At 48.7% G+C, this 12,289-nt stretch overlaps 1 protein-coding gene across 2 annotated transcripts in view; it reads right to left on the minus strand.

Moving 5' to 3' along the window:
• Positions 1-1,265: 1,265 nt before the first annotated feature.
• The window catches only part of TBC1D9 (TBC1 domain family member 9), a 74,583-nt gene continuing 63,559 nt past the window's right edge, over positions 1,266-12,289 (minus strand). Inside the window, exons 14-21 of one of the 2 annotated variants that reach the window (XM_028520012.2) lie at positions 10,294-10,392; positions 10,057-10,125; positions 8,813-9,053; positions 6,025-6,090; positions 5,357-5,443; positions 3,982-4,056; positions 3,789-3,892; positions 1,266-2,965 (exon numbers count right to left, since the gene is read on the minus strand). In XM_028520012.2, the coding sequence (XP_028375813.1) occupies positions 2,243-2,965; positions 3,789-3,892; positions 3,982-4,056; positions 5,357-5,443; positions 6,025-6,090; positions 8,813-9,053; positions 10,057-10,125; positions 10,294-10,392 (1,464 nt within the window). In that variant the 3' untranslated portion in view covers positions 1,266-2,242. The remainder of the gene's footprint in view (positions 2,966-3,788; positions 3,893-3,981; positions 4,057-5,356; positions 5,444-6,024; positions 6,091-8,812; positions 9,054-10,056; positions 10,126-10,293; positions 10,393-12,289) is intronic. The other variant, XM_036031835.1, reaches the window with a different exon arrangement.

A 12,289-nucleotide genomic window follows, 5' to 3' on the forward strand; every position in this document is an offset into this window, starting at 1 on the left:
AGAAGGAGATGGTAAATCACCATAGTTCGAGATCAAAGAGAAAAATCCACAAAGATACTAAAAAGACATACATACCCCAGTCATCAAAAACAGGACAGGAAATGTTCCTTGGAAGGCACTGACTGCCTTAGGAGGGAGCTGAGGCGCCCACTTTTTTCTCTCCTCGCCTACGCTGGAAATAATCAGCCTGGAGGCTCAGGACTCCCAGAGAAGCAAACACGGGTGAACACTTGCCTCACAGAGCATGTGGCTGCTGTGACAGAAAGCCCCGGGATGTTAAGGGCACTATTTCCGTAGCATCAAGAGAGGCATCTGCTGTCAGGGCCCCTTTCTCTGTGACAGCGGAAAATTCTGGCTTCTCTTGCTAATGTAGGGCCAACATTTATACACATGCTATTCCCCTCCCAAAGCCTGACAGTGTCAGATTTTAAGGTTATTTCCCGAGGCATCTTTCAGATGACTTCAGAGACAGAAGCACATGATGAAGGAATGTGTAACAATCTCAGAATCAAATCAAATCAGTGATTAGTCACTCGATTAAACACATTAACAAATGGTATCACAGCGTGCTAATAGGGATGAAACAGGAATTTCAACCTTTAATCTCTAATGTAGGTAGGATAAGTTAAATCAGATAACTGATAAAAATTCCCTTCTTTATTTTAAATACATGCATTATATGCACATCACTACATATTGTTAATTTATCATCTCAAAATACTTGACTATAGAAATATTTACTTAGTCCAAACGGTTGCCTAATAGAATTCCCCCTGCAAAGCTGTCCAAAGAATAATGCGACTGCCTTAGGCAGGAACTCAGTCACCGAGACGAAAGCCGTATCTGAGTATCTGATGTATTTTATTTGTTCACATTATCTTATTTGAGGTTAACACTACTTCATTTGACAGTTTAAAAATCATTCTGTAAACAAAATTAAAAAAAAAAAACCAGCAGTAACAGCTAAAATAAGGACACAGTGTATATAATAAAATAAAGGAATGCGTCGAAAGGAATATTCTGAAGAAGCAAAGGAACGGAGACCATGGCTGTGAACTGAACGGTGGGAGGGAAAACCACCCCCAGCGTCTGCGACGAGAACGGCGGAGACACAGAAGCGGGACTCCAAAGTGCAGGTGTGCGAGTCTCCGTTTCCACGTCCACTCGGGAAACAGAGCATACTATCCTTCTGTATAAAGTGACACAGTTCTGCTTTAAAACATTCAGTTACGTGACCTTGCAGGGTTTTTTGTTTTTTTTTTTTTCCAGCTGACATTATCACGACATTGATCTAATTGGAAAGATGGTCATATGTGATACATGGTCTAGTTTCTGGAATCTACGGAGACTATGGAGATGGTAAAGTTTACTTATTTTTTTGCTTTCTTTGTAATGAGTAATAAGAGGCTGAAAATCCAGTATCAGAAGCATCAGTCTTTCTAAAAAGAGAAAAAAAACTCCCGAGCCCTCTGTCACCCTCACGTCCACTTTGACTCTATAACAAGACTTCATTTCCACTGAATTCTGGCAGCTGACACAAATAACAACTGTTTTTTTTAATGCAAAACTGGTCTGTTGTTTGTCCCAACTGACCAAATAGAACCATTATTCTGGCATCGCATAAAAACCACACTTGCATAATTGTTTAGAATCTCAAATGTTTTCCCTTGCAGGGGAATTTCTGTTGAATATAATTTTTGAATACAGGACTTTTTATGAAATATATTTCAAATCTTAAAAAATAGTTTTAGTGCTCCCCAAAATGGTATAGGATTTACCCTAGCTGACAGCGCCTATCCCATTTAAGATCATTTCATTTTCCCACTTCATTTTCCTTCCGGCTCTGATTTTTTTAAAAAGCCCGAACACGCAAATGGCTGCTGCCTTGTTTAGCATTAAGCAGCACTGTTTTTTTTAAACCATGTATATAGCTCAACAGCAAGACTAAGAAGTTATAATACACACATATCACGAACAGATTCATCTTTTTTTGGAATTCACTGAATAAACTGTATTCTGGTAACCCCCCCCTTCCCCAACAAGAGTGCACTGTACCTACAGCGAGGTGTTAAATATTTCTCCAAGTCTTCACTGTATGATATTATGAAAACGCTAGGTTCCAAGCCGGGCCCTAATAAATATTTAATGTAAAAGAAAGAAACCCCAACAGAGAACATAAAAAAGACCCCGCCCCGCCCCTCCCGGCCGGCAGAGGGAGGAGGCCGGCGGAGGGAGGAGCGCGTCAGCCGGACAGGGCGGAGATCTCGTAGTCACTGGCCGAGGCGAGGGCCCTGCCCATCATGCGGACGTTCTTGGCACTGGTGATCCTGGCCATCATGCACACGGGCTTGTCGAAGTACCGCACCAGCGCGGGCTCCGTGAGCAGCGAGGCCAGGAACTGCTCGAAGGTGATGGCCCAGTCCCGGTCCAGGCTGGCGCTCCCGGGCAGCGCAGCGGTGCCCTGGCCGCTGCGCACCAGCACCGTGTCCTCCCCGATGTCCTCGCAGTGCAGCTTGTCCTCCTCGTGGGAGCCGGCACTCAGCACCGAGTAGGAGGACATGGAGCTGTCGTCCTTGGTGTCGTCGTCGGAGATGAGCATGGAGGAGCAGGCGCCGTTGTCCCGCGGGGACGAGTCCTCCAGCTTTATGTCCTCCATCTGTCCGCCCAGAGAGTGGTCCTCGGCGTCGCCCGCCAAGCTGGCCGCGTGGGGCTCCACTGGCTCCACCCCGAAGGGCGCGCCACCGCCGCCGCCGGGCCCTTTCTTGGGGAAGGGCACACCCGGGATGCCCTGGCTGCAGGGCCCGCTGCCCACCTCCTTGCCAGGCTGGGTGACGAAGAGCTTGCCCACCTCCCCGATCTCCAGCAGCAGGCTGGTCACAGCCGCCGTGGCGTGGTACAGCTCCTGCTCGTTGGGGTCCTCGCTGAACATGTTATACATCGTCTTACAGAGCTCAATGAACTGCCCCTGAAAACGGGTGTCGAATAAAGAGCACAAAGAACGTCACCGCCCGGGGAGAGCTCAGGGGCAGGGCTGAAGGTGCCTGCCAGGCCGTTTCCCGGTAGGACAACGGAAGATCCCCCGCAAGTCCTGTGCATAGGGTGGGTGGAAGCCTCACTGAAAGTCTCTCAATGGATGGTTCCATTTTTTACAGTTTGAAAAACTTCCAACATCCGTGCAAGTAGAGAGAATGAAATAATGGACTCCGTGTACCCATCCATCTCCTAGAATTAAGGCCGACCGCACTGCACAGTCGTGTTAATGTGCTTGTCCTTTGCTGAAGTGTCGTAAGTGTAAGTAAGTGTAAGTAAACCCCTGACCTCGTCTCCTCTAACACCTACACACTGTAGGGGGCATCGCAGCTTTTCCAAGGCCAGCTCTCCCACCCCCATCCAGAGGATTTATCTGTTTTCTGTCGGGAAAGTTAGCCTTTCCATGCGGTCTTATAATTACCTACTTTTTTTTTTAAGTCTGTCATTACATTTCTGCATTTTAAGGAGAAAAATCTGTCTGCTACCTTCACAGCTGAGCTCAGTGGGTTGAAAAGAGCACGCACTCACATTTTGTTGAGTCTCTGAGGGTATTTCTAATGACTGGGATGACACGTGTACTCTCAAAATCGACGGTTCCCTGATTCACATTTCTCTCACAACATATTTTTGAGGCACAAAATAGATGTAACTAGGTACTAACTGCCCCGAGTCACCATTGCCTTTGAGGGGTACTTATTTTACACAGACCTGTGACCGCAAAACAGTTTTTGGGTTTGAAATGAACAGACGGCACTTACCTGGTTCAGTTTTGGTAAATCCCTTGCATTCTTTGATTTTGACTTATTTTCGGCAGTCCAGAGCCTCAGATAAATGCGATTTTCTTGAGAATTTGCCCTTTTCCCTAAAACCCAAATGTGAAAAAGTCAGTGTTCCAAGGTCAAGAAACAGTGTCCGACCAGCAGGCAGGCAGCACACGGGGGGAGTCTGTACCTCTGTCCGGCTTCAGGCTCACAGTCACAAAGCCGTCGTCCGCGCTGTGCTTGCTTCTGCCGTCCAAACCAACCACTGCCAAGAAACGGGCGAAAAATCAGACTGTGTGCAGCAAACCCACACTTAGCATTTGCAGCAGAACACAGAGAAACCACCAGGTAGAGTGGCCTGACTTAGCAAAAAACAAAAACAAAAATCCAGCACGCCAAGTGCCGTTCGAACCTACGATCCATAACAGACCATTTTTGGGTGTACGTGTGTCCCGAGTAATGCCTGGGACCCACTTCTGCTGGACAAATTATTGTTTGCTTCCCTGGAATCAAAGTTTACAGGCTGTCCCATAATTTATGTGACAACCTGATTTCTAGGTGAAGAAACAACTCCCCCAGAATGTTTTGTCACGACTGGGGTTTAATGTACAATCAGGAAATAAAGGGATGTCGTCTCCACTACTTGGAGAAGGGTGAGGCCTGCCCGCCCCATGGGTGTCGATCCCCACTCTGTTCTACTGGCATCCTAACTTCACGTACATGCAACTGATTTTCCTTCAGGCCCCACAAAAGACCAAAAACTCACTTTCTAAAGAGACATTAAAACCTGTGTTGATAAAAGGAAACAAATGTTGTCTGTTATAAAATTCCTTCAGATTTATAACCTGGCATTTCAAAACTATGACCGTCAGGGAAACCACTTTTTAACAGAATGACCTTGTTAACAAGTGAGCCTGGCGGGGGGAGGGGGGCGCAAAGCCTACCGCTTGGCAAGGCATGTCTTGTCCCAGCTGGGGGACACAATGGCCACGGTCCCTTCAGGGGGCCGAAGTGCCTGCTCCCCAATAGTATCCAACTCAAAAATGTGAAAAGAAAGACAAATACCACATGATTTCACTTATCCGTGGAATCTAAAGGATGATATAAAGGAACGCAGAAAACAGAAACTGAGTCATAGACACAGAGGACAGACCGACGGTTGCCGGGGGGGTGGGGGGGGGTTGGGGACTGGGTGAACAGGTGAGGGGATTAAGAAGTGCAGACGGCAGGGACAGAACAGTCACGCAGAGGTGAAGTACAGCGTAGGGGATGCAGTCAGTAATACTGTGATGACCGAGTGTGGTGCCAGGTGGGTGCTGGCAATAGCAGGGGGACCACTCTGTAAAGCACAGGATGGTCCAACCACTATGCTGTACACCCGAAACTAATACAAAATAATATTGAATATAAACTACAATTTCAGAAATTAAGAAAACCAGAAAGTAACATATCACATAGTCATAGCCATATACTTCTTTGACTGAGTAGCTTTGGAAGCAACTTTTCCCCAAAACAGAGGGCTCTGTGGGAAAGAAACACAGTGCCCCGTGAGGACAGTCACTTACCGTGTGTGCACTCTGGGGTGATATCTTCAAAGAAATACTGGGTCGCTTCAAATGCAGAGTCTGGCTCGTCTTGATCAGAGGAGGGCTCTAGAGGGGGCAGGAGAGAGAATTCTCATACAGGCAGGATGGTGGCTCCCGGCCTCGTGCTTCACTCGGTAAAGGAATGACCGGGGAGGGGGAGGAGGCTGCACAGGGTCCCAATCTACACTTTTATCCCGTCTCTATCCTGGTGCCAAGTCGTCCTCTTTTTAAAAACATTTTTAGTTTTGTTAGATCCCAGCTGGAGGCCAACCCTGTTTAAAACGTAAATTCTCTCCCTCTTTCATACTGGTTTCTGTGAGTGTTAGATCCACTCCCCGCGACTCGGAACCTCAGACTCCCCGGGACCCCGTGTGTCGCCGAGTGCCAGCCGTCCCTTCTCTGGCAGAGGTCTGAGCTTCACTGTTAACCCAACTCGTGCTTCGGACAGGCCGGTGACCACAGACTTGGGGACACACGGACTCAGAAGTTAGGTGAAGAGTCATCATTCGGCTCATTCGTAGTGACCAATGAGTGATTTTGTAAATCAGAGAGAGGCAAACAGCTCACCCCCTACACACACACACACACACACACACACACACACTTTCCAGCCAGGTGTGCTGTGCTGCTGTGCGTGGCGCACTTACCAGGCAAGACGTGCATTTTGTACAGGAGCTTGAGCTTCTCTGTGAGGTCCCCGTGGCAGGCGGCATCTGGAAGTCCAAAAACACCAAAAACATGAAATGCACCGTGTGTAGCAATAACCCCCGGGCTTAACATTCCCCTGAAACCCCCACTTCCGGCCAATGGAAACCGAGCCTCTGGGTGACAGAAGGCCCGGCCAGGGCGTGTGTAGGCTAAGAGTTCTGAAATCAGGATGTCTGGTTTCACATCGTCATTTGTTCAAATGTAGGATTTCTGATATACCCCTGTCCATTTGTTTTTGCCAATCTTCTTCCTCTTATTTTTTTAAATTTCTTTTTGTCATGTAACACGGCCGTGTCTCCTAGCTTTGTGTCTCCTAGTTGGAAGGCTCTCTCGGATTTCGTTGTTTTAAGTTGCTGAGGCAAGGAGAGGAGGGTAACTAGTAATCGCAGTGACAACGGTAACTAACCCCTTTGAGCCAGGCTCTGTTCTAGGAACTTTACTTGGATTATTCCATTTAGTCCTGACAATAACTCTCCTTTTAAATCAGGAAACAGTCACAGAGGCTAATATGAAGCCCAAGGTGCTAGAGAACTCTCCATTGAAAATGACTCATGAGCTACTGCCCTTTGGGGGCAGAGTTCAGCCCGTCACGCAATCCTCGTCTCCCACACCCTCCCTCCTTTTCCACTTACAATGAGTCATCTGCCAAAGGGCCAGCCGAGCCACGGCCACTGTGACGTGTTTAAAGACCCTACCTTTCAAGCAACGTGACGGGAGAAGGAGATATGGCTACTTTACGGCTCCTGAGGGTAACTCCTTATTTCTAACTCCTTACAGACCATCTATTTGGTCCCTGATTTCTAGAAGAATCTTTCTGGGGATTGATATTGAAATTACTGATCCAGTCTTTACCAAAATTCATTTTTTTAATTTTCAAAGACGTGAACAGAATCTCTCTTCTCTGCTCTACTCGCCCGTCTCCATAAGTGCCTGTGGCCCACAGTCTGACAAGGGCTCGGGGTTCTCCCGGCATCTGGGGCACAGCTTACTCCGCTCAGGAACCCCACTGCATTTTGGGATGCTTACATGTTCTCGTTCTGTGTTTGCACTGTCTTGGACCCATCTTCCCTTTCTTGAAGATTTTGAAAAGTATTTCTCTTTGTTGGAGTTAACGGAACTAAGTAAGTTAAATATTTATATTTATTTCTATCACTTTCTACATGCAGAAACTGCCTCTTTTCCCTCTTCCTTGTTCTTGCACAAAGACAATTAAAAAAAAACAACCCTTTTTATGGACACCAGTATTTACCTTGTCTCACTTTCTAAAAAAGCAGAATGGGCTTAGGTGTTCCTTGTGTACTTAAAAATTAATTATCGCCTTCTCCCCCCACTCCCCCCCAAAACACACGCACATACATCTTGTTTGCTGTCCTCAGCATTAAGTAATTAGGAAAAAATGAGCTTTCCAGACTCATCAGAATCCTGGGCCCAGCAAGTGCTAATGGAGTTGTCCAGTAACAGATACATGTTGACTTTCTGAAAACCAATGTCCCGGCAAGTGACTTCACCTTTCTGAGCTCCCATTCCTTTAACTGAAAATGGGGACGATGCTAACCAGCAGGTCGGTAATGAAGGCTAGTAGTAACCGCGCAAACCGTGCCTCCAGGACGCCTGGGTCCAACCTCCCGCTGGCAGCCCTATGCCTATAGGCTCAGCAATGCGCAGGCAGCCCTGGGGCCGTGTCCGGCACAGAGTAAGTGCTGCGTTGCCATTGGTCACCTCAAAGGGCTGCTGTCCGGGTCACACGATTAAGCACAAATTCTAAAGCATCAGAACAGCACCTGCACTTAACAAAGGCCAGCCCCTCCATGTCCCCCTTTATAAACATATTTATAAGTTCTTTACACAAGTCATTTTTATCTTACTTAAGAGAACCTCTTCCACATCCCTTTGCTTTTTAAAAAACCATCAGCTTTCTCTGGCCTTTAAGTCCTCCTGCCACTATTCTTAAAGACTCAGCGCACGAGCTGGAATCATCAGCGGCTCCATGCGTGACACTTTCACCTCTCCGAGGGCAGGCCATTTTAAAGTACGTGGGCCAAGGTCACAGAAGGGCACAATTGGAATAAACACATTTTTCCTTCTTATCTCATCCTGGCAGCCTGACCTAATGCCCGCTACATGCGCAACTCATCATCAGTGGGCCAAGCTCGACCCACAAGGCAGCTCTTCTCCCTCGTTTACAAAGGGACAAGAAGGCACTAGAACAGGGTGGGGTGTGTGCTCTGGGGGGGCAGCCCCTCCTCCCGTACGACAGAGAGAAAAGACTTCCCTGCACACCACTGAGCTGTCGGGGTCTTCTCAGCCCTTTCTCAAAAACACCACAAAATGGTTTTATAAAGTTTTGTGAAATACCTTATATATACTTCATATATATATGTGTGTATATATGTGTAATATATATTTTTTTTTCAAAGAAAAGCAATCCACCAACACATTTCTTTTTCTCCTGTGGAGTCTGCATGGTCTGTGTTTAGGTTGGCATTTTATCGTCTTATGAATTCTCTGGTAATGTATTTTAACCAGTGTTGGGGACTATCTAATGTAGAAGGCAATGAATTAATCATATAATATATCCATTAGCAAAAAATGAATTTCACAAGGTTTGCAAACCCTACAGCGTGCTGCCCTGCCCCCTAACCCCAGTCTTTGGGGGCTGCGCTGACCACGACGGGGCACCCACCCCATCGGCCCCTCCCACACCGTGCAATCCCGCCACATCCTTACTGAGCCCAGAGACAAACTCTCGGAAGTTAATCAGAGAGTCTCCATTTTCGTCTAGTAGCTGGAACAGGCGGGAGGCCAGCACGTCCGAGTGAGTTCCGCAGGCCCAGGGAAAGAGAAGGGCGAACATCCCCTTGAACTGCTCGAAGTCGATGCGATACTGTTCGAGGTAGGGCAGGCTGGGGTCGTGCCGGTCCAGCGCGTTGCTGCTGCCGCCCCAGTAGCAGCTGGTGAGATGTTCTGCCTGAAAAAAACAGATTGTGGGCTGGTACTGGGGATCTGGTCCCAGAACAGATAGCAGGAAGAAAAGGCCCACCCTCAAGCTTGGAATTAGGCTTCTGGTCAACCCTCGTGCATCCCCAGGGCACTGCTCTGCTCTCCGGTCCTGTCTTCTCCTCCTGCTCTTGTCCCACCAGCTCCACCACAACTGCCTCTGCAGTTCACCTCGGGCGCGAAAGATCTGGTTCGGCTACTGAAGCAGGTGAGGGAAGAAAGGGAACCCCCACCCTCATCTTCTTCCTCTTACACACACCCTCATGAGAATTTTAAGAAATAACTCCTATAAACACATTTTTTAATTTAAAAGAAATAAAGAGCATGTTAACCTGAAAAGGATGTAATTCGGGCCACGTGACCACCTGGTTCTCTAGGGGACCATGGTAAAGCCCAGGGGTCGAGCGGCCTACGCAGGTCACGCAGCCCAAGCGCCAGAGCAGATCACGGTGAAATCCTGATTTCCCCAATTCATCGTTCGGTGTCCCACAAACCCCCTGCCTCCGGGGCACCAAAGTCACAGAGGTATCACCCTGGCCACACGGTATTCACGCTACAAACGTGTGGGCCTCGTATTTCACACACCTGAAAATAGCTCTAGAAAAGTATGCGTAGGAGCCACGGTGCATGAGGAGAAGAGAAGGCGGGATCCAGCTAAAAGCTCCCTGTTTCCGCCCTTGGAAACAAGGTAGCCCAGGCCAGGAAGACCGGAAAGATGAAACAAATAGAGTGGACGGGGTGAACAGCCCCCTCCCCGACATTTACGTTAGCTCTGGATGGTAGGTGGTGGGTGGGCAGGGGCATGAAAAGGGGGCTGTATTTTCACATGTTTATATTCTCAGCTCCATCTTCCTATTTACGCATGTTGTAATCCAAGCAATCTTTTTTAAAATTAACAGAACAATCTAGAACTGAATTGTTACAGTGAACTTCATTATGCCCCTGGATGCCCGTGAATTTACTTCGAAACTCACCTTGAAAAGAGCATAGAGCTCCTCTAGCTCATCGATGGTAAAGGATGTTTCCGTCACAATGGTTCGTACCTGTAAAGAGAATAAATACAGTGACTTTCACCAACTCGACAATGCCACACTGGGGAAGTTCCTGCTCCTCTAAGGCACCGTCCGTGCGCCACGCAGGAATTCGGAGCCGCAGGAGAGCGGGGAGGCTGAGGGGAGAGCAGGCCGCAGGCCGCTTCTGGGAGGACTCACCACGTTCCGTTTCGTGGTGTCCTCCAGGGTCTGGATCACCTTCAGTCTCTGCTTGAACCTCATCTGCTCGATCAGATCTGCCCGGATAGTCCCAAATTTCTGGAAAACAGCAAGGTTGGCACTTCTTTTTTTTTTTCCTTTTTTTAAATATATTTTATTGATTATGCTATTACAGTTGTCCCACTTCCCCCTTCATTCCCCTCCACCCTGCACACCCTCTCCCACCCACATCCCCCCCTTTAGTTTATGTCCATGTGTCATAAGTTCTTTAGCTTCTACATTTCCCATACTATTCTTACTCTCCCCCTGTCTGTTTTCTACCTACCATCTATGCTTCTTATTCTCTGTACCTTTACCCCTCTCTCCTCCTCCCGCTCCCCTGTTGCTCACCCTCCATGGGGAGGTTGGCATTTCTGAGACACCTGCTAACTCACACAGTCCTGTCTGCAGGATCAACAGAGATGCAATCCTGAGACATGGGAGAAATGTCCAGCGCCTCTTGCAGCCCACTGGGACCAGGGGACTAGATTCTGGCCAATAGGGTGTGAGCAGAAGTTTTGTGACAATGGCCCTCAGAGGGAAAGGAGCGCAGCCACGCCGCCCCCTGCCCATAGGGACCAGACGTGTTTCAAGAGTGGATGAGGAGGCGCCTGGGCCCGAGGCTGCTGAGCTCCCTAACGGGCCTGACCTGCCTACGCAGGACTGAACAGTAAGAGAAAAAACCAAATCTGTATCTCGTTTCCCTCCAGCCTGGGGTCCATTATTGCAACAATCTAGCCCGGACTTCACCTAATAAAAGAGTGAAAACGTATAAACTGCTTATCATGGTGACTGGCATAATCACTACAATCATTAATTCCACGGCATCTCCTTGTCCTGGTTCTCTGTATACGTCACCGGCCACTTCTTTCCTGTCTCCCTGCAGTCTCCTCCTCCTCTAACCCTTGGAGAGCGTCGGGGCTGAGTCTTGAGATCTCTGGCCATCCCCTCTGGTCCTGACAAACACCCTTGCTCTGCCTCCAGTGCCCGGGAGCTCTTATTTGGATCCTCACGTGGCCATGGTCGAGCTGTGTGCCTTAGAAAAACTAGCTCAACCGCTCTCAACTTACCTTTGCCCTTGAAAAGGGCTAACACTCAGCCGGCGGGGCTGTGTGGAAGCCCCCAGCACCCTGCCCCACGCAGGGCAGGCTTCCACCGAGGGGTAGCGGTCACGGCCATCACTCATAAACTCAGCACACCCTCAACTTGCGTAACTGCCTATCCTTTTGCACAAAGTCCTCCTTGTGTTTTATCAGCCTCATCCTTCCCTGATTCATACTTCTCAGATGAAACCTGCTGGACAGAGTCATCTCGAACTTCAGGAACCTCCGTGGTGGACATAAGCCTGCTGTAAGGTCTTTAATTAACGTGTCCCTGTGCCTTTCAGGAAGGTCATCTGGGTGTCTGCACCCACCTTGAGGCTGGGACTTGGTCTTTTACTTCTGGGTAACTCTCTCTGCAGGACGGCAGGGCCTCAGCCGCCGCTCCCGCATGGAGGAAAACTGTCCATCAACCTGTCACTACAGTCCCCTCTGGAAGGGGCCGGGGAGGGCAGAGCACGGGCGAGGATTTTCCCCTGGAGGCGTTAAGTAGCGATCATCTCCACTCACCAGGAGAAACTGGGTCAGTGTGTCAGGGCAACCTACCAACGACTGGGGAGCACTTCACCGGCTCTCAAAGCTGAAGGTGCTTCCAGTATTTTTCCTACTTTTCTACTCTCCAGGCTCATTATCCTGAAGCACAGAAAGACAAGTGGCTCGAACCTCCAAACATGCTGGTGGCAGGCATCAGTCCAAACCAGGTTATTGCCGCTCCGTGCCAAGTGGCCCCGTTCTGCAACTAGGGCAGCATGGTGCCCAGCCCTCCCTGGGCGCTGGAGTCAGCTGGGGGACTTTCAAAAAACACTTATTCTTGGGCCTCATCCCAGACATTCGGGCTGATGTTGTCTGCAATGGAG

Source organism: Phyllostomus discolor, chromosome 8 (genome assembly GCF_004126475.2).
Source record: "Phyllostomus discolor isolate MPI-MPIP mPhyDis1 chromosome 8, mPhyDis1.pri.v3, whole genome shotgun sequence".
In the NCBI taxonomy this organism is placed as follows: domain Eukaryota; kingdom Metazoa; phylum Chordata; class Mammalia; order Chiroptera; family Phyllostomidae; genus Phyllostomus; species Phyllostomus discolor.